Here is a 22,309-nt window from a genome sequence, read left to right on the forward strand (position 1 = left end):
TTTAACGTGAGAGTCTCCTGTCTTCTATTTCTTCTGCATTCGTGGGCTCCTACTCCACGTTAATCCACATGTGAGAGTGAGCGTTCACGTGTATGACCATTTTTTCCATTTTTACCCTGTCATTTAAGCAGCCGTACTCTGTTTCGTGGGATGTGTCTTTGTTTTGAGAACAAAGAGGAGAAGAAAGGACACACAGAATTACTGGGGGATGTCTCTTTGTTCTGAGAACAGAGGGGAGAAGAAAGAGAACACACAGAATTTCTGGGGGATGTCTCTTTGTTCTGAGAACAAAGCGGAGAAGAAAGAGGACACACAGAATTTCTGGGCGATGTCTCTTTGTTCTGAGAACAAAGGGGAGAAGAAAGAGGACACACAGAATTTCTGGGGGATGTCTCTTTGTTCTGAGAACAGAGGGGAGAAGAAAGAGGACACACAGAATTTCTGGGCGATGTCTCTTTGTTCTGAGAACAGAGGGGAGAAGAAAGAGAACACACAGAATTTCTGGGGGATGTCTCTTTGTTCTGAGAACAAAGGGGAGAAGAAAGAGGACACACAGAATTTCTGGGCGATGTCTCTTTGTTCTGAGAACAGAGGGGAGAAGAAAGGACCCACAGAATTTCTGGGGGATGTCTCTTTGTTCTGAGAACAAAGGGGAGAAGAAAGAGGACACACAGAATTTCTGGGGGATGTCTCTTTGTTCTGAGAACAGAGAGGAGAAGAAAAGACACACAGAATTTCTGGGGGATGTCTCTTTGTTCTGAGAACAAAGGGGAGAAGAAAGAGGACACACAGAATTTCTGGGGGATGTCTCTTTGTTCTGAGAACAGAGAGGAGAAGAAAGAAGAACACACAGAATTTTTGGGGGCTGTCTCTTTGTTCTGAGAACAGAGGGGAGAAGAAAGAGGAACACAGAGAATTTCTGGGGGATGTCTCTTTGTTCTGAGAACAGAGGGGAGAAGAAAGAGAACACAGAATTTCTGGGGGATGTCTCTTTGTTCTGAGAACAGAGGGGAGAAGAAAGAGGAACACACAGAATTTCTGTTACCGAATTTCTCTTCTCTTGTTCCTCAGCATCCTGATCGCTGTCCGTGTCGTCATCTGAAAACCAGATCACACACAGGGCTAGTAATAAGAAAGATGCTCTTTCCCTGGCCATTGGCTGAGCCTACAGAATGTAAACAACCAAGCCAGTCACTTTTCTAGTTAGACTCTCATTATAAACGAAGGGTAACTAACAGCACAATAAGAATATATATTATATAACGTCCATATTCTAAATATATTTCTGTTTAATAATTACGATGTAATAATTAATTGCAATGTTTTTAAAAGTGAATATGTGAAATGCTTTTATTTGAGAACATATGTTTATTACTCTTGTTTAATCAAGGTATCCGCGTGTGTGGGGTGGGTGGTGGGGGGTGGGGGGGTGCAGTGCGGGTGTGTGCTGATTATCTGGTTGTGGTTTTCCGCAATTCATCTTTATTCTTATCTTATCTGTCTATTATAATCAATGTGCAGTATAGTAGGCTATGTTTATAATTATACTCAAATAATGTTTCTTAATTCTTTCTGTTTTTACATTAAGAATACTAGTTATTACCTGCAGTGTGTGGATGTATGTATGAAACGATGTATGTGATATTTTTTTTTTTTTTTTTTTTTTTTTTTTTTTTTTTTTTTTTACATTTGTATCTTCGTAATATTTGTAGGGGCTGTTGTTGGCTTTTACAGTTATGGTCCCCATGTTGTTTACTTGTCTATGTTGTGATAATGCACCTGACCAAATTTCTCCAGTTGGAGATAATAAAGTTATTCTTATCTTATCTTCAAAATGTCAGTGTGAAATCATGAAATTGATTTCATGCTGCCAAGTTGTACCACGGAAGCAGGATAACCTTTGAAGGTCCTCCAAAACGAAACTTAGAAATTTAAGGACATCTACAACTAAAATGAATCAAAACAAACTACATTTTGACTCTATGGTATTCCAATACAACAGTTTTTCGAAACAGTTTAATGTGAGAGTCTCCTGTCTTCTATTTCTTCTGCATTCGTGGGCTCCTACTCCACGTTAATCCATATGTGAGAGTGAGTGTTCACGTGTATGACCATTTTTTCCATTTTTACCCTGTCATTTAAGCAGCCGTACTCTGTTTCCTGGGATGTGCCTTTGTTTTGAGAACAGAGGGGAGAAGAAAGGACACACAGAATTACTGGGGGATGTCTCTTTGTTCTGAGAACAGAGGGGAGAAGAAAGAGAACACACAGAATTTCTGGGGGATGTCTCTTTGTTCTGAGAACAGAGGGGAGAAGAGGACACACAGAATTCTTATCCATCTGTGTATCAGAATATATAAAACCAAGATGATCAATTTTCTGGTTTAGCTGGCAGACTCTCATCGTCAGCAGAAGGTAACAATCGGCATAACATAAGACTTATTGATTAATTATCTTGTGTAAAAGTTAGGATGTATACAACCAAGATGGTGATTTTTCTAGTTAAGACTCTCATTACCAGCAAAAGGTAACTAACACCATAAAATACAAACGTAAATTAAACCGTCTTGCCTAAAAAAATCAGAATGTTAAACAACCAAGACAGTCATATTTTTCTGGTTAGCCTGCAGACTCTCTCTCGTCACAAACCAGCAGAACTTACCTGGTTCCTGAACCTCCAGGTCAAAAGACTTGGCAGCGTTCACGTCCCCTTCAATCGTCACTTTGAGGAATTTGTCTGCAAAGGAGTCATCAAGAAACAAAAAGTTAACTCCCTCAGTACGGCCAGTCCTCTCTTCTCCTCTACACAAACCCCTCGGATGTCCAGTGGGTGTCTGAATGACCCAACCTTTAGCTTCCGTCATCAGAATTGTGGTATTCTTTGTCAACATTCACTTTTTCAGTATAAGAGCCTTCCGCTTGCAATAATTTGATGATGGTAACTGGGGTGAAACGCTGTTAACGTCGTCTCTTTCGCTGTCCGTATGGAGAGAGTTAAAGTCAGGTCAACTTTATCATCTCAAGAGAAACAACTGCCATGTGGTCCTGTAGCTCACAATACAAATGTAAGATGCATTTCTTTCCTTCTTTCTTTTCTTTTTTTTTTATCACAACAGATTTCTCTGTGTGAAATTCGGGCTGCTCTCCCCAGGGAGAGCGCGTCACTACACTACAGCGCCACCCATTTTTTTGTATATTTTTCTGCGTGCAGTTTTATTTGTTTTTCGTATCGAAGTGGATTTTTCTACAGAATTTTGCCAGGGACAACCCTTTTGTTGCCGTGGGTTCTTTTACGTGCGCTAAGTGCATGCTAGCACACGGGACCTCGGTTTATCGTCTCATCCGAATGACTAGCGTCCAGACCACCACTCAAGGTCTAGTGGAGGGGGAGAAAATATCGATGGCTGAGCCGTGATTCGAACCAGCACGCTCAGATTCTCTCACTTCCTTGGAGGACGCGTTACCTCTAGGCCATCACTCCACTTTTTTTTTCAGGGGTTGGGCCTCCATCCTCCTTTTTTTTTTCTTTTTTTTTTTTTTACCACATCTTTCCTTTTCTCCTACCACACTTTCATGTTTACCTTTCATACACCCCTTTCACCTCCACACACATTACCTAATCACATCCTTACATATTTTTCTGTCGTCTAGCACAGCAGTTGCTCCAGTGTGTCTTGAGGCGTGTGTTTTAAGTGTGTTCAATGTCTGTATACATTTGCCAGGGTTTTGATGTTCTAGTAGTTCTGCTGTATGCATTCTAAACATGTATGGCAAGTGATTGCATTGGTCTGGGTTTGTTGTTGCTCTAGCGTGAGCTGTGGTGTAAAAATATTTAAGCCTTTCTGTCGCCCATCCACTCTCTCTCTCTCTCTCTCTGTCTCCCTCCCTCTCTCTAGTAAGAGATACACTTAAAAGACACAAACATGTTTAAGCATTCAAAGAGATCACATACTCATAGCTATGAAGACATCCATCACATACTCAAGATGGACTTCTTTTTTCTCCAACTCTCCTTGTCCAGAGGTGTCATCACCTTTTTTTTTTTTTTCTTTTTCTTTTTTTTAACTCAGTCTCTTTGTCCAGAGTGGTCATCTCTTTTTTTCTTCTCTTTTTTTCCAACTCAGTTACTGTCTGCTAGTGACGGGCGCAATAGCTGAATGGTTAAAGCGTTGGACTTTCAATCTGAGGGTCCCGGGTTCGAATCACGGTGAAGGTGCCTGGTGGGTAAAGGGTGGAGATTCTTCTGATCTCCCAGGTCAACATATGTGCAGACCTGCCAGTGCCTAAACCCCCTTCCTGTGTATACGCAAGCAGAAGATCAAATACGCACGTTAAAGATCCTGTAATCCATGTCAGCGTTCGGTGGGTTATGGAAACAAGAACACACCCAGCATGCACACCTCCAAAAGCGGAGTATGGCTGCCTACATGGCGGGGTAAAAACGGTCATACACGTAAAAGCCCACTCGCGTATATACGAGTGAACGTGGGAGTTGCAGCCCACGAACGCAGAAGAAGAAGAAGAAGAAGACTGTCTGCTAGTCCACAGCTGTCATCTCTTTTTTTTTTAAACTCAGTTGCTGTCTCCTAGTCCCTATACCCACATTTGTCGTTTGGACTGTGATTCGCTTACATGTCTAGACGAGCTGTGATTTGTGTTTATAAACTTAGAGCCTGTTTTAATTTCTTCAGCAGGTATAGTCTGACAACAGGCATATTATTTCTAGCCGCATTTTTTGTTGTTGTTTTTTTTCATGGACCTCATTATGTGGAGATGGAAATAGCCTTATACAGCACAAAATTATCATCTTGATTTTAAATGCCTGAACAGTTATTTACAATCAAACTAATTGGAAAAAAAAAGCCCAGATACAGAATCTACATTCATTTTCCTTCACAAAAAACATTTACTTTCTTTCTGCATCTCCAATAGTTTCTTTTCTTTACTAGATTTTTCTTTTTTAAACTTCATTTCCACCGAATCCTCAAATTCTCTGGCAAGGGGAGAAGAGCACCTTTTTTCAAAAACTTCTCTGGCTGAACTCAACTGGTGGTTAAACTGTCTCCTTGTCTACAGCTGTCACCAGCGTTGTTCTTACCGCAAGCCTGCTGGTAGGCACTGGCCTGCATGTAGAGGACGTAGAGGGGAAGAGGCAGGTGTCTCGCTGTCTGCTGCTGCTCTCGCACCTCATCGTACGGCATCTTCAGGTAGTTCTGAACCGGTCTTGTTGCCTGGAAGAAGAAAAAAGACCAGAACAATAATAATAATAATTACAATAAACTACGTATAAAGGAAATTTTCTATCTAAAATTACATTTAAATAACATACTTACCGTGACCCAACTAGTGCAGGCTCCGGCAGGGGTCTGACATTCCTGTCCTGTGCAAACTACTATCCGCCTATGCGGAGAAAACAAAAGCAACTACGGCCGATAACCTCCCGGAAGTAGGTAACCTCCCCTTTGTCCCGCTGGCTAGCGCCCTCTTTTTCCGGCAGCCATCATGACTCCTGTTCCTGTGCTCTATAAGAATGGTTTTGTGTATGCTATTTTTTGTTTTAAGCTTTGTTCTTCAGTTAGAAGTGTGAGGATTATGAATAATCTAGAGTTCAAGAGGCACATGATACCTCTGGTGACCATAAATTTCATTTTTCATGTTCATATTGATACCAGCATTACCTTACTTATTTGTGTATTCATTTGGTTTATCTCTTCATATGCTGTTTATAAATAAGTTGATACAAATGATAATATGGTTCATCAGCTATCATGTTAAAGTTTTAATTGCAATGTGTCAGCACAGTGTAAGCTTTAAGCTTGTCGATGCTCTTTTGCCTTTGTTGCATTGTAGTCATGTGTACTGCTGAACAATTAAACATTATTCAAACCAAAGGTGCGCAGATTATAGACGAGCACTAGTTCTTCTTCTTCTTCTTCTGCGTTCGTGGGCTGCAACTCCCACGTTCACTCATATGCATACAAGTGGGCTTTTACGTGTATGACCGTTTTTACCCCCGCCATATAGGCAGCCATACTCCGTTTTCGGGGGTGAGCACTAGTTCAAAGTACTTCTGTTGGAAATAAGTGAGCTACTGTTAATCTGTAATACAGAGTAATTTCAGATACAGTTTACAAAATTGTGGATTCAAATAAATGCTACAATCCAACGACTTACTACAAATAATATGGAGACACCTGAAAATATCTAGCCTATGTGTACGGGTGCGAAAGCAATAATCTCAAATAAGGGTTCACATGTAAACATTGCAGGCATGATTGTATGCAATACAAGAACAGCAAACTAAAGACACATACTTGTGTGTGTGCGTCCTACTTTTTTAAATACTTGCGAAAGAAAAATGTAGGCATGTCCAGTCATTGAAATTTTTTTTTTTTTTAGATGTACTGCAGATAGAGCAAATCAGATCTTTAATCTAACAAAAAATGTAATTCCTACTTATCCTTACTGCCAATGCACCTATTTCACAGATACGGTAAAAACTGCTGTAAAAACGATCCAAACGAATGGGTGATACCTTTTATTTTCATCGTCTTTCTTATCTATCAATCAATGTCATTTATGAACTCTAAAAACAAAACAAAGTAAAAAAAAAAAAAAAAAAAATGTTTTCGGGCTGACTTCACTGACCTCCAGAATGGAGGACAGTTTGGGCTGCAGGGTGTCCAGGTAATCCTCCTTCTTCTGGATCTCCTGGCTGATCTTCTCTCTGGACGTCTGGGCCTCCTTCAGCTTGCCTGCCAGCCTGACAGCGACAGGAGGAGTTTGTATTATACTCCATGTTTGGTGATACATATACTTACCATGTCAAACTGATGCAAACTAGACCTATCGGTTTGCTCTGCTTGGCCAAATTTTCGCACGGCTAACAGTGAAAAGACGAGCTGTCTTGCCCGGTCCACTCTTAGCCAATCAAACGCCTCTAAAAACTATAAGCGCTGAATCATTCCTTTGGCCAAGGCTCTCCACGCCATCTTGTCAGGTTTACGCTCTGTCTCGTCTTACGCTTTTTTTGGTTATTAAGCGTGTTCATTTGGCCTTACTTTGCTGCATGCACAGTTTTCACTTTCAGTTTCTCAAGGAGGCGTGACTGCATTCCAACAAATCCATACACCCTACATCACGTCACATCTCTGCTAGGCAGATGCCTGACCAGCAGCATAACCCAACATGCTTGGTCAGGCTTCGAGTGCATGCATATATATATTTGCGTACCTATCATCAGAGTGGATTTCTTTTACAGAATTTTGCCAGAGGACAACACTCTTGTCACCGTGGGTTCTTTTTCTCAGTGTGTGCTGCACACAGGCCTCGGTTTATCATCTCGTCCAAATGATTAAATGCTTAATTTGATTTTCCAGTCAAACTTTGGAGAAAAGGTGAAAGCAGGATTCGAAGCCAGACTCTCAAGGACTTTCTGTGTTGGCAGACGAGCATTTTAACCACTCTACCACACACAGACAACAACCATCATTTCACGCTTCGTTCCCACAGATGGGACCAAACAGAATCCTATTCTTTTTCCACGCCAGGATGAACATGCCTTCAGACCAAACACAAAACCAAACTGAACAAAAAAAACAAAAACAAAAGAATACAACACCACCAATGAAGAAGGTGGCAGAATGGTTAAGACACTCACCTGCCAATACAGAGTCGGAATGCACTGACTGGTGTGGAGGCGAGGGTGGTGGCATTCATCCACTGCCCCCCCCCGCCGCCCCCCAAAACCCCCTTCCCCCATCTCTCCCCCACTTCACACTCACCCACACCCCCACTGTCAATTTCCCTATTCATTTTTCTCGTCCTACATGTCTTGGCGCCGTGGCAGAATCGGTTAGGCACTGGATTTCCAATCCTGTGTTCACCAGTGATCCAGGTTCGAGGCCCCGTTACGGCATGGTGTTGTGTCCTTGGGAATGGTACTTTACTCTGATGTTCCCCACTCCACCCAGGTGTGCACGGATATCCACCTGACCTTGGTTGGAGAAGGTTGAAACAGCAGGAGGAGAGGGTTGGGCCCCCGTCCTCCTATGCCAAGCCGTAGACACCTGTCCTTGTGAACTGACTGCCGTGATGGCCATAAATTTGTTGCTGCCCCACATGCCAGAGGGCACAATGGACAGTAACAGAGATGCCAACCCCTGTCAAGTGTTTGTAGGAACAGTCAGGAAATTTGGTGGGAACATTCTGATTTTGGTAGGAACACTCAGACTCCGAGCAACAGTAGCAAACATACATTTTATCTACAAGGCACACAGCGCTGTTTGACCATGATGCAACTTGATTTAGCCACGTTCTCTCTTGTTCAGGGCAAATGATTAAGCTAACTGATCCACTCAATGTTGTTTCAAAGTAAACACACATGCGATTAGCTGAGAATCATCACGTGAGACCAAGGTTAGCAGTGACTGCCCTGGCCTGGTGATCGATAAGTCTAGAGCATCTGGGTTATGATACCATGCTATGTAGTTGAAAATGAACTCGTCGGAACAATATTGACGCTGGTCTAACGTTGGAACTAACTGCGATCGAGCGTAACAAAATAGGCAAAATAGTAACAGTTGGCATCTCTGCAGTAAGTAAGTATAGAGGGCCATAAAAGGCTATGAGAACTTTAACTCACTGAGCCCTGTGCCCAAGCATTGCTGTGGCATCAATATCTGTCACATCAAAATGGTTTTCACATTCCTACATATGCATAAACTGCAAAGACGGGGGAGTTAACATCTACAGTATTTCCGGATGTGTCCACATGTAATCTGGAGGAAAACCAGAATATTTTCCGAGTTTTTTTTCCCCGCATCAATAACGGCATGGAAGCCTGCCAAGGCTGTAAACTCCCCAGGGTTGAATTGGTTAATATGTCCAAGCTCCCACCAGTGCTGAACACTCACTGCTTCCTCTGCTCCAGTTCCCACTCCAGCCGAGCCAACATCTGCTGGTGAGGATCCGAGCCGGTCACCTCCTGAACAATGCAATGCACAGTTTAGTCACTCAGCCAGTTAACAGGAGGAATATCTTGCCAAAGCTTTAAATGCAAAACTTAAAGTTCAACATGCCAGCCGGTAAAAAATATCTAATCAAACAGCTGTTTTCATACACCTTGCAAACACTTTGGGGCAGGGGGGAAGGCAAAAGAAAAAAAAAGAAAACGAAACAAGAGAGGCAAGGCCTTCAAGACTCACTTGTGATACACTTTAAAAAAAAAATCTAATCGTAAAAATGTGTTCTGTATTTGTTATTATAAAGCTTCGTGTTAAAAGAAAAAGAAAAAAAATCCTAACGGCAGATTCGAACTCCGCATGCTCGGGTGAGAAGAAACTGTCTTACCCATTACACTATCGTGGCTCCTTAACTGACGTTCAAAAATATAATATTTAAACATGCTTTTTTAAAGGGCGATAAATCGATTGCGGTATTCGCAGTGAGAACGCTGTTTAAATCATATTATTCTGGTGTATCTTGGGCATTCAAAAAATCTTTAAGGGCAATTAAAAATTCTTTTTAAGTCCGCGGTAAAGGAGACGTGGCTATAGCCGCAATCACACTGCAACATTTAGCCGTTTTCTCTGGATCTAGATAGATGTTCAAGTTTCAATTAGTTACAACCGGTTGACACAGTCAATTCAATTTCTCTTTTATGTTCATTCTAGTTTTATAGTTTTTAACATTGATATGAAAACTGAGTATTTTGTTAAACTAATAACACGTAGAGAAAAGTACAAGTACTTCTAAACATCGTATGAAGTGAAAAGGACTTCATTTTGAGAAAAGTCAAGACTGGAAATTTTTACGTTTCATCAATTCAAGGGTATTAACTCACTTGGTTTATTATTTTTAACTGTGAATTCCGACTGATTCTGTGGATATGTTTATGGCAGTTTGGGGCATAATCCAGTAAGTGATGAGGCGTTCTCCAACTTTCCATCACATGTTATCGTGTACTGTCGATTGAATATAGGATTGAACGGGCAGGTCAACAACTTGAAACAAAATGGCGTTCACGTTCGCGAAGAATATGAGCACGTGCTTTGAATGTGTATAAACATGTGTACGCAATTGATTTTTGCCCATGACCTTCAGGGCTCAGCCAATAGATCTATAAAGTCCACTCGTCGTATTGATTTTAGTATTTTCCAAAAAAGACCACTTGGGCGAATGAACATAGTGAAAGCCCTGTACACTGAGAGTAAAACACACAAGCTTTTTATGTATTGAGTATAATTTCAAAATGTAATGTTTAAGATGAGGAAGATCAGTTTAAAGCAAATGAAGTCCCCTAGCATTAATTACAGAGTAATATCCCTTCTTTACTATCTGCACCAAAACGTTTGCAAAATAAATATAACTTCCATGCTTAGCAAAAGAAGTTTCTGTCTGAACAAAAAAAACAAAAAAAAATGACTGCTCTTGTTGTTGTGTCAGAATATCAGATCAAAGTGCCAAGTTTAGAGAATACAAAAAAAAATAAATATAACAGTAAATGCAGTTTGCATATAATTTGGTTTCTTTTTTTCTTTTTTTGTGCCCATCCCAGAGGTGCAATATTGTTATAAACAAGATGACCGGAAAGAACTAAATTTTTCCTATTTTTATGCCTAATCTGGTGTCAACTGACAAAGTATTTGCAGAGAAAATGGCAATGTTAAAGTTTACCATGGACACACAGACACAGACACACACACACACACAACCGAACACTGGGTTAAAACATAGACTCACTTTGTTTACACAAGTGAGTCAAAAATAGAGAAAAAAAGCAACGAACAACACACACATACACACACCTTTCCCAAAGCTACACACACACACACACACACACACGCATAGAGAGAGCAAGAAAAAGAGACTATTCACACACACAAATATCTTTCTCTTTTCGATGTCTCTCATGTGAGCAAAGTATCATAAAATCCTAAAGCAGGCAAAAGTTACGACCTGTCCAGAACAGAAAACTGAGCATGTGAAGACTGTCCTCTTCTCCTCCCCTGTTGTTAATTCTGAAAACAATAAATACAGCCTGAAAACTTAATCATCATTCATCCAACTAACTTCCCACAAGGAAAAGACACACCCAGGGAAAAGCCAGGTCATTTGCAGTGACAGCCAAAACCCTACAAAGTCAGACCAACCCAAATGTTACCTGTCTTGAAACATCCTCGGGGGCATCCCTGTAGAAGTCATCCGTAGGCACCAGCTCAATTTCTTCATGCTTGGACCTGCAGATTCACACACTTTAGATATACATTTTATATATATATATAAAGTCTTAGGACAACAATTGTGAACAAGGGTATCAGGGTGACCAGGAATACATCCCATAATTTTGCTTCGATTAAATGGCATGTGCAGTAAAACAAACCTTGCACTGTAATGTAACCCCAGTCTTTTTGATATCAAGGTGCAATGAAATATTCAAGTCAAAGTATTCTTAATTTGGTCACCATAAGGCATGAAAAACATATATCAATTTTTTTTTTCAATGGTATCCTTGATGGACATTTTCATAAGGGTTGACTTAAAGCCCAAATTGGGTTTTCAGCTGTTGTTCCAATTCACTGAGTTGTAAGAGGCTAAAGTTTGTCACCAAATAAAGGTTAAAATAGGGTCCCTTGCAGCACAGTTCTGATTCTTCAGAGCCAACGAGAAAGCTGCAAAAAGCAAAAACATTATGGCCACCAAACTTCAGTTGGCCTAAGGCTGAAGCACTGTGCTAGAGGGTATTAAAGCAATCATTTGTCACCTTAAGTGCAATTTGTGTGCATATATATCTACATCTATAAATATATACAGATAGATACAGATATTCATAGAAATAGATATATACTTATATTCACTACACTGGTGTAAATTAATGCAATGATAACAGGAACTACAAAGCAGCAAAATATTACAGGGCACGTGTTGATATCAGTCTTATTAATATTTTTGATGAGGCCTGAGGGAAATGTTTGTTTTTCTGGTTTCTCTGGGGTCTGCAGCACTGTTTCAGTGGCATTACTCCCAAGCCGCTCATACCCAGTCCCCAAATACACAGCCAGACCCTATTTCATCTGCTGCAGTCTCAGTGCCAGCAGTTTACCCCCGAAAACGGAGTATGGCTGCCTACATGGCGGGGTAAAAACGGTCATACACGTAAAAGCCCACTCATATGCATAAGAGTGAACGTGGGAGTTGCAGCCCACGAACGCAGAAGAAGAAGAAGAAGAAGAAGTGCCAGCAGTGTACAGGGAACTATCGGTGTATTGTTAGGTCACTCCAATTTCCTGACCAACACTGCAGGTATCTCTATCTCCCACTGTCCCAGCCTGGATGACACCAGGATATATGATGACAGTACAACCTTCTCAAGCACATTTGGCCTGAACTTAAAGGGACCATCAACATCACCCCCATTAACATCAAAATACAGAAAACGAAATGTCCCAAAATTCAGACAGGCGCAATAGCCGAGTGGTTAAAGTGTTGGGACTGTCAATCTGAGAGTCCCGGGTTCGAATCACGGTGACGGCGCCTGGTGGGTAAAGAGTGGAGATTTTTACGATCTCCCAGGTCAACAAATGTGCAGACCTGCTAGTGCCTGAACCCCCTTCGTGTGTATATGCAAGCAGAAGATCAAATACACACATTAAAGATCCTGTAATCCATGTCAGCGTTTGGTGGGTTATGGAAACAAGAACATACCCAGCATGCACACCCCCGAAAACGGAGTATGGCTGCTTACATGGCGGGGTAAAAACGGTCATACACGTAAAAGCCCACTCGTGTGCATACGAGTGAACGCAGAAGAAGAAGAAGTCCCAAAATTCTAAGGCACCAAACAAATTTTTTTTTTCTATTAAAAATCAAACAAAAAAGACAAGAGCAGCAGGTTACCAGCAGGGTGTCACTCACTTGAACTCCAGACATTTGGTGATCTCTTTCTGCAGGTGCATGGCCTCGTACAGCAAGTTCTGCAGCTGAAGGTGGTACTTCTCTATCCTCTGCTTGGCCTGAGCGTGACAGAAATCAGGCTGTCAGAACGGGGATATATCGCCTGACTTCCTACCTTAATAATAACAATAATAATAATAATGGATACTTATATAGCATACTATCCAGAAATCTGCTCTAGGTGCTTTACAAAAAGTTGAAAAAACGATTTTGTTAACATAAAACATTATACCTATGTTACATACACCAAAATGTGACTACACACACACACACACACACACTGCATACATACATTTTAACATACATGTGTATCTAACAGCTACCCTAACACATACGCACACATAGGCAGACACCAAAATACTATTATGTGATACATAAATGCCGACAAGCACAACAGCTGAGCGGTTAAAGCATCAAATCTGAACTTTCAATCTGAGGGTCCCGGGCTTCATTCCCGGTCATGGTGCCTGGTGAGTAAAGGGTGGAGATTTTTCCGATCTCCCAGGTCAACATCTTGATGCGCCAACCAGGACCTGCTAATGCCTGAACCCCCTTCGTGCATACTATACCCACGCAGAAGATCAAATATGCCTGCTTAGTGCTACAGATCCCATAATCCATGTCAGCGTTCGCTAGGTTATGGAACCAAGAACATACCCGGCATGCACAACCCTGAAAATGGGGTATGACTGCCAACATCGCAGGGTAAAAATGGTGAATACACGTAAAAGCCCACTCATGTATACACATGAGTAAACGTGTGAGTCGCAGCACACACAAAAAAAGAATAAGAACAAGAATATAAGAACATTCATGCCAAATGACCATATACTGTAGAGATTTTTTTGGCTCAGTCCATCACCAAAAAAAAGCCGCACAGATCAGCTATCTTAGTATCTATTAAGTTTCCATGGTTTCAAAACCCAATCTCGGTTCAGTACAAAATTTTAGGTGTGAAGACTCTTCAAGTCAGAGTAATTACTGTTAATTAATCAGCTGATGACCCACTGACACAGAGTGGATTCTTGCAATAAAACGTGCATGGAGGTCAACATTCTTGTGTGCTTCAATGGTGTAACCAATTCAGCAGAACAAACGTGTGCAGTCCCTGTCAGAAGTCATGACCAAAAAAAATTATGCCAGACAACCAAACCTACCAACTCGCATTTCATGACAATGAAGTAATAATTAATAACCCTGTTGTGGAGTCGAATCGAGTACACAGAATGTAAGAATACAATAAACACAAGCCGCATGCAACAAAATAAGGCCAAAAGGATACGCTGAATAGCCGAAAAAAGCGTAAGACGAGACAGAGCGTAAACCTGACAAGATGGCGTGGAGAGCCTTGGCCAAAGGAATGATTAAGCGCTTATAGTTTTAGAGGCGTTTGATTGGCTGAGAGCGGGTGGGCCCGTCTTTTCACTGTTAGCCGCGCGAAATTTGGCCAAGCAGAGCAAACCAATAGGCCTAGTTTGCATCAGTTTGACATGGTACAGTATATGACACCAAAAACCCTTTTACTCAGATTACTGACAAGCAGCATGCTCATTAGCAGTAATGAAGAGGCTAAAGAGAGAAAGATGTCAACAGATAAGGAGACAAACAGAGTCAAAGGGACACTGGGAAACATGGCGAGTTTCAATCTACAAACTTGAAGCTGAACTAACAGTGACACACATTTTCTGTTTTGAAAAGACACCAAACCACAAAAACTAAGATCCTCATCAAAGCAGCTTGTTCATTTGTTTGCTCAATAATAAAAACATTGCCCCTACTGCTCTGACTCTTAATATTCAAAATAAGACTGAGAGTATGTCTGGAGTCACACACCTCATTGGATTAAGAAAATGAAAGAGTAAAATGTAAAACACTGAAAAATAAGACAACAAAAAATCAGAAGCAATACAAAAAAGCCCCAGAATCCATTCCACGTCAGACATTCTTCAGTCACACACACACACACACACACACACACGAGCTCTCTCACCTCGTTGGTCCCTTCTCTGGCCTTGCGACAGCGGAAGTGAGCTAGCCTGTTCAACTTTTTCAAGGAGGCAAACTGCAGGCACACATCCATTTTACGCACCTCCATCTCCTCAGTATCCTGCACGGTTCATCACAAGAGTCAGCAGTGTGTCCCACAAATGTGACTGCATAAATTTACATAACTCTTTTGTCAAACCTTTTTCCAACCAGACTGAAAAGTTTCCACATCAAACTCAAACGAGACAAAGTTAAACTGATTTTTTTTTCCGTAATTTGTCTGCTACACCTGCTGACGAAATAGACTGGTGGATGTCAGCTATCCCAATACTGTTGCTAAATTTTCACTAATTTCTTCTTCTTTTTTTTCCTCTTTTCTTTTTAATGCATTCAACTCTTCACTGAATGGTACTGGTCAAGGGCTTTTATTACATTTCTGAGACTTTTCCAATCCCTGAACGGCAAAATCATCCAACATATTTTTTCAATACTTTTACAGCCCTGGAAATGGTCTCATTTTTTCAAAGACAGTTCCAGAACTCAACGACTCTGTATGGACCCTGGGAGTGTGAAAGACAAACACCCGGCGTTCCAGAACAATACCGCCCCTTTCAGCCAAGGGGCAGTGAGCAAACATCAATGGATTTACTGATCTCTGTCAGTCTGTTATGAAATCTGTTGGCTGATGTGGTTGAAGTGGGAACATGTTAGAAACCACTGCCATAAACAGATCAGTTCAAGCCAAAAGGGAATTTTTTTTTTTTTAATTCTAAAAAGAATTTTAAAATCAATAATAATAATAATAATAATGCCAAAAAACAGCACAGATTCATGAGAATGACTATTAATTTATCTGGCAGAATCTGTTTTTTTTACAAAAAAATGTATTAACAGACTGCACTGATAGGAAAGAGGAGGGGGTGTCTTTGAAAATTTGTTTTGGGGGCATTTGGTTGTTGTTTTTTAAATCATTTCATAAAGTTAAGTACCAACATCAGCACCAGTGGAAAAGAAAAGGATGTCATTTCTTTATAAAAAAATTAAAACTCCTCATATTTCTACATGTGACCCACTCAACTTTAAATAGAGACAGAGAAAGATTCAAGGGCACAGACTACAGAGAGAGAGAGAGAGAGAGAGAGAGAGAGAGAGAGAGAGAGAGAGAGAGAGAGAGAAAGAGAGAGAGAAGAATAAGTGTGCAAATATAATTCCCCATAATATATAACATGAGAACAGACCAGCTTCGGCTTTTTCTTGATGGTATGTATGTCTTGCATGGCATCACGTATTTCATTGCAAGAGGCTTTGAACTTTTCGACATCTGATTCAGCGTTGCGTTTCTCTGCTTCCTCTTCCTCAGCATGAAACAAGGACACTTCATATTCCTGGAAAAGACATCAAGACAAGAATAAAGAGGATGTGATGAGACCACAGTGTCACATGACTATGATATACATACACTGTCTGATAATGATATTTAGTTTTTCTGTGCACACTTACTCACTCTCACACACAAACATGCAAACCAGCATCAGCACTGTGAAGTTCTTAGAAGTGTTAGTTAATTCATCCAGAACAGATGTGAACAGGACCTGTGTACACATTTACACTGCTGTTCATCAAGGTATACTATTGGGCTTGTTTTTTTTTTAGGCTTTACTGTTTACAACATATTTCATTATCGACCGAGAGTGGATACAGTGGTAGAATGTTGAGTTACTGTATTAGTTACACTTTGCTGTTTTATTTGATAAATCAATAAATATGAATGATCGTGTTACTTATGTCACTGGTAAGTGTCCACTGCCACTAGTGAATCTCTCATCAGAATACAACTTACAATACAGATTTGCATTAAGTCTTAGATTCTGAGGAATGCTGGCTGGCTCAGTCAGCTGAACACTGAAAAATCAAAATGTTCTGAGTTTGATTTAATCGCCCACTGTCAGTCACACATCTATTTAACGTGATGCCACTTAAGCCATGGGACAGGGCAGTTCATTCATTGCCATTTACACCCCTTCCACTTTCATGGAATGGTTATCCCCGTTGGCCATTATCACCCGAGGTGGGTGTCGACGTGAAACCCGAATGAACTAGTGCTATATGATTGGCTTTTTTTTTTTTTTTCTTTTTTTTTTTTTACCCCCAATTTTGGCCACTGAAAAAGAAAACTGTTAGAATCGTATTCGTAGTGTGCCTTGTGGTGGTTTTTTCAATTTCGGCAGCTGAAAAAGAAAATGTTACGAATAATCGTGATTTATAAATGTGTGTAAATATAATGTGCAAACCTTAGAAGATGTTCCGTCATGCACCTTTGCCTTTTTCTGCTCAATGACGGGTTCGGTCTTCAAGATGCGCTTCTTTTTTTTGTCGGCATTCATTTCGGTTTTCATGGTCGACATTTTGACAAACAGGCCAACTTCCGTTAGGGGAAACTACTCTTCGTGCTTCTGGAATCCACAACTTCTCAAGTGCGATCCCACTGGTGTAAAAATAGAGGGTGCTTCTGGAATCCACAACTTCACAGTCCGACCCCAACACACCCGAGTGTAGGATGTTCCATACATGTACATGTACACATGCATACATACATACATACATACGTGTATTGAGTGGAGCATAGGAATGTGTGTGTGTGTGTGTGTGTGCGCGCGCGCCGTCATGTGTGTGCTACTGAGTGTGTGTGTGTGTGTGTGTGTGTGTGCGCGCGCGCGTTTGTGTGAAGAATTAGGCCTGCGAACATTTGTTTACATGATAGTTAATTTGGGCCTAAGTTCGCGTCTGTTAGACTGCAACTCGATCAGTTGTTCCATATCCCACTGGTATATGCCAGTGTGTGAGTGTCTTTGTTAGTGTCAGGTTCCGACACGGTGTGTGTGTGTCAGTGCCACTGTGTCAGTGTGTGTGTGTGTGTGTGTGTGTGTGTGTGTGTGTGTGTGTGTGTGTGTGTGTGTGTGTGTGTGCAAGTGCTCGTATGAATGTGTGTCAATCAGGGGCTGAGGCCGGCGGGTATACACATATGTGTTTCAGTCAATTTTATCAACGGTTAGTATGTCAGTCATGTAACTTCATATTGTGCATACTATATGTGTGCATGAATTGCAAAGTTACATACTTTAGTATTAATATTTAACATCGATGTGTTGTATATGTGTGTCCGAAGTTTTGTAACTAGTAAAGCACCAAGAGCAGGTTTTTGGACACCGGGTGTGCTATACTGCACGGAAGTATCCATCAGTTTATATTGTCATAACCATCATCCGCCGTCATCGCTGAAAAACTGGCTGGACTCACTCCCAGTCCGCCGGCACTGAAACTGGGACATAAGTACTACCATGTTACAGTTTCCGCTCAATTTCTCAAGGAGGCCTAACCAGGCTGGGTTCAGTTGGACAAATCGCGGCCGGCCACACTGACCGCCGCCGCCGGCAGATGCCAGTGCCTGACAGCAGCATAACCACGACAGCACGCTATATATTCATTGAGGCCTTGAGTGCATATATATATACATTTTGCGTACCTATCCAGACAGCAGCATAACCACGACAGCACGCTATATATTCACTTGAGGCCTCGAGTGCATATAATATACATTTTGTGTACCTATCCAGTCAGCCGAAGCGGACTTCTTCTCCATGTGTAGCAGAGTCTGGCGGGAAATACTTTCATGTCACGGGTAACATGATTTTTTCAGTACGCCAAGCGCGTGCTGCACACGGGGACCTCGGTTTATCCTCGTCTCATCCGAATGACTAGACGCTTAGTAGTTTGATTTTCCACTGAATCAAACTGCCAGTGGCCGAGAGAAAGGGTGAGAGCCGCCGGGCGGGAATCGCCTCGAACTCGGACCCCGCCGGGAACCTGTATTGGCAGATAAGGCGTCTTCAGCCGCCGTCAGTAACCATTCTGCCACCTCCCATCGCGGAACAACTATAAGTACCCTTTGCCGCGCGGAAAACACCCCTAATACCACGGTGGGGAATTCTGCCACAACGTCATTGACTCCAATGAACTGAAGAAGACCTCAGTTTGACAGAATTTGGCACGGTACAGGAGAGAAGCACTATGGGGCAACGATGAGCAAAAAGTAAAAATGGGCACGACGGGCGCACAATCAGAATGCAACTGATTTGACGGGCGCAATAGCCGAGTGGTTAAAGCATTGGACTTTCAATCTGAAGGTCCCAGGTTCAGTCGAATCTCGGTAACGGCACGTGGTATGAAAAGAATCAGTGGAGATTTTGCAATCTCCCAGGTCAACATATGTTCAGACCTGCCGTATTGCGTGAATCCTCTTCGCGCGTCAGTATACGCAACACGGTTAATTTAAGCAGGACTGAGATCAAATATGCACGTCAGTTTAAGATCCTGTAATCCATGTCAGCGTTTGTAGGTTCACTGAGTCGGGAAACACCGCCGGGCTGAAGAACATGTATCCAGCATACACACACCCGAAAACGGAGTATTGATGACTGGCTGTATACATGGCCGGGGTAAAAAACGGTCATACACGTAAACTGAAGCCCATGCACTCGTGTAATACTACGAATGAACTGACGTGCGACTTCAGTTGCAGCCCAAGAAGAAAAAGAAGAAGATGAAGAAGAAGAAAAAGAAGAAGAAGAAAAACGCGGGCACTGCCGTGCACGGCAGAAGCAAGTTATTACCAACACCAGTCCAGCAACACTGACTGTTCCAAACGCACCACTGAACTGAATGACCGGATTGGCGCACTTGGACATGATGTAAGACGGCACAATCAACCGCCGGTCACGTACTGGAGGAAGAACCACCACCGTGACAAAACTTTTTAATTCGCTTTACAGCCCGACGACAGTCAGTGATGGCTTAGCAGGTAGACGGTGAGCTGACTGCTGAAGATCTTGCCCACTGATCGAGCTTGTTAGAAGACTGGATCAAACGCCAACAAGATTCGCCGGGCATCCACAGCCGGTGCCGAAAAGACCAACTTTAATTGACGGCCAGTCACACCACTATCATTGCTGATATAACTGTCCTGGAACAGGAGTCAGGAACTGTTCAACAGTCTACCTGTCTGGGCCCGTATCCATCGTCACTGACCAACTCACTGATACCAAATTAGAAATCCTGGCAAGGGTGGCAAAGACTCAGTGTCCAGACTGAAACCCATATATAATGTGGAAGGACACCAACATCTCCATGAAATCAGTACTATTCAGACCCCTGGCAAACAACTTGAATATCCTCAACTATTAAACAGCGAAGAATGTACCGTGGGCCAGGCTGAGTATCAAATGCAAGAAATAGTTCTCCAGCGAAAGTCCAACGCTGGATGAAAACAGTGCCGGTTCATTGGCTCATCAGTTTGATATGGAAACTATGGGTTTCACTGCCCATTTAAGCACACACACACACACACACACACACATACACACACACACACACCATACCACACCACACAAACAAACACACGTACGCACACACACAAACACACACACACACTGACACACACGCTCACCGTGACACGCACACACACACACGTCACCGCTATTTTATACCATTTTTAACTCACTTGTGTAAACAAAGTGAGTCTATGTTTTAACCCGGTGTTCGGTTGTCTCTCTCTCTCTCTCTCTCTCTCTCTCTCTCTCTCTCTCTCTCTCTCTCTCTGTGTGTGTGTGTGTGTGTGTGTGTGTGTGTGTGTGTGTGTGTGCGTGTGTGTGTGTGTGTGTGTGTGTGTGTGTGTGTGTGTGTGTGTGTGTGTGTCCGTGGTAAACTTTAACATTGACATTTTCTCTGCAAATACTGTCAGTTGACACCAAATTAGGCATAAAAATAGGAAAAATTCAGTTCTTTCCAGTCATCTTGTTTAAAACAATATTGCACCTCTGGGATGGGCACAAAAAAAAGAAGAAAAAAAGAAAGAAAAAGAAAAAAAAAGAAGCCTAATTATATGCAAACTGCATTTCGAGTACTGTTATATATATTTTTTGTATTCTCTAAACTTGGCACTTTGGTCTGATATTCTGACACAACAACAAGAGCAGTCATTATTATCATTTTTTGTTCAAACAGGAACTTCTTTTGCTAAGCATGGAAGTTATATTTATTTTGCAAACGTTTCAGTTGGTGCAGATAGTTAAAATGGAAATTAATCTGTAATTAATGCTAGGGGACTTAATTTGCTTTAAACTGCCTTTCCAGCAACTTAATTTGCTTTAAACTGCCTTTCCAGCAACACAACCCAACGCGCATCGTCAGGCCTTGAGTGCATGCATGTGTATTTGTGTACCAGTCAGGGGGGATTTGTTCTTGTCAGGGGACAACATTGTCGTAGTACGAGCGTACTTGTCAGCGCAAGGCGTTCGACTCTCTGCCAGTGCGTTCAGGGCCATTGTTCTATTTTTAGATTAGTAATCTTACGCGCGGCGCGTCGAATTTGATTTAAAAAAATCACACGAAAAAAACGCAAAGCAAAAACAAAACACACTTCCAGATTAGTAAGAAAATTTTACGATTATGTTTCATTAATTTAAGATTAAAGTGTCCAACAGAGGCGGATGCATTTATTTACATATTCAATCCGAACCTGTAATGGCAGACACTTAAATATGGCTGGAAGACCTCCGAATGACAGGTAAACCAATAATTTGCATGCTTTGTTCATGAGCGTTTTTCGTTTTGTCGCTTTTTTCGTGTAATAGTTCGTCGTTATTTTATCGTTAAGCTATTTACTCAGTAGACGCTTTCCGTCTGCATTACTGACTCATTATCATGTGCGTTTTTCAGCACCGTCCCAATTGCATGGTGGATTTTGGGGGAAACGGACAAAGCTTTTGTTTACAAGTTTTAACTTAGTACCTTTCTTCCATCATCTGTCCTTCTTTATGTTTTACATGGCGTCTGCTGCGTGATCGATGATCAACAGACGAAAAACATAAGAGCAATATAAGACGTTATATACCGTTAATTATTGAGCATATCCTTCCACTCTGCTGCACTCTTCAACTTGATCCAAGTCAAGGGCTGTCGTCGTGGTCTGTTTCCTGGTGTTAAAGAAGACAATAATTATTATTATTTTACATGCCATGCCATACAATACAAGGTTATGGAGTGTGTGTGTGGTATTTGTTGTTGTGTTTCTGAAGCACTTGTTTGCTCAAGACGGAAACTCAAAAGTACTTGAGACCGTGTTTCTCTTCAGGACACACAGGACACCCGTCCTCTTCCTCAACGCCACTTACCCCCCCCCCCCCCCCACACACACACACTTACAAAGACATACACACCCACGGTAACATACACAGTTGCAGAGCTCTATGCATGCACAGACTCGCAAACACAACCACATCCAGGAGTTGAGTAATGCATCATTGCATCATGC

At 41.7% G+C, this 22,309-nt stretch overlaps 2 protein-coding genes across 2 annotated transcripts in view; one reads left to right on the forward strand and one right to left on the reverse strand.

The window, feature by feature from the left end:
• The window catches only part of LOC143288596 (THO complex subunit 5-like), a 32,417-nt gene extending 15,061 nt beyond the window's left edge, over nt 1–17,356 (reverse strand). Inside the window, exons 1-10 of the mRNA XM_076597222.1 lie at nt 17,232–17,356; nt 16,179–16,325; nt 14,945–15,061; nt 12,916–13,013; nt 11,165–11,240; nt 8,916–8,986; nt 6,649–6,763; nt 5,099–5,231; nt 2,663–2,737; nt 1,046–1,098 (exon numbers count right to left, since the gene is read on the reverse strand). Coding sequence (XP_076453337.1) covers nt 1,046–1,098; nt 2,663–2,737; nt 5,099–5,231; nt 6,649–6,763; nt 8,916–8,986; nt 11,165–11,240; nt 12,916–13,013; nt 14,945–15,061; nt 16,179–16,325; nt 17,232–17,345 — 999 coding nt within the window. The 5' untranslated portion in view covers nt 17,346–17,356. The remainder of the gene's footprint in view (nt 1–1,045; nt 1,099–2,662; nt 2,738–5,098; nt 5,232–6,648; nt 6,764–8,915; nt 8,987–11,164; nt 11,241–12,915; nt 13,014–14,944; nt 15,062–16,178; nt 16,326–17,231) is intronic.
• A 4,166-nt stretch (nt 17,357–21,522) lies between these two features.
• The window catches only part of LOC143288597 (uncharacterized), a 201,240-nt gene continuing 200,453 nt past the window's right edge, over nt 21,523–22,309 (forward strand). Inside the window, exon 1 of the mRNA XM_076597231.1 lies at nt 21,523–21,562. Coding sequence (XP_076453346.1) covers nt 21,537–21,562 — 26 coding nt within the window. The 5' untranslated portion in view covers nt 21,523–21,536. The remainder of the gene's footprint in view (nt 21,563–22,309) is intronic.

The sequence above is a fragment of the Babylonia areolata genome, chromosome 12 (assembly GCF_041734735.1).
Source record: "Babylonia areolata isolate BAREFJ2019XMU chromosome 12, ASM4173473v1, whole genome shotgun sequence".
Classification (NCBI taxonomy): Eukaryota; Metazoa; Mollusca; class Gastropoda; order Neogastropoda; family Buccinidae; genus Babylonia; species Babylonia areolata.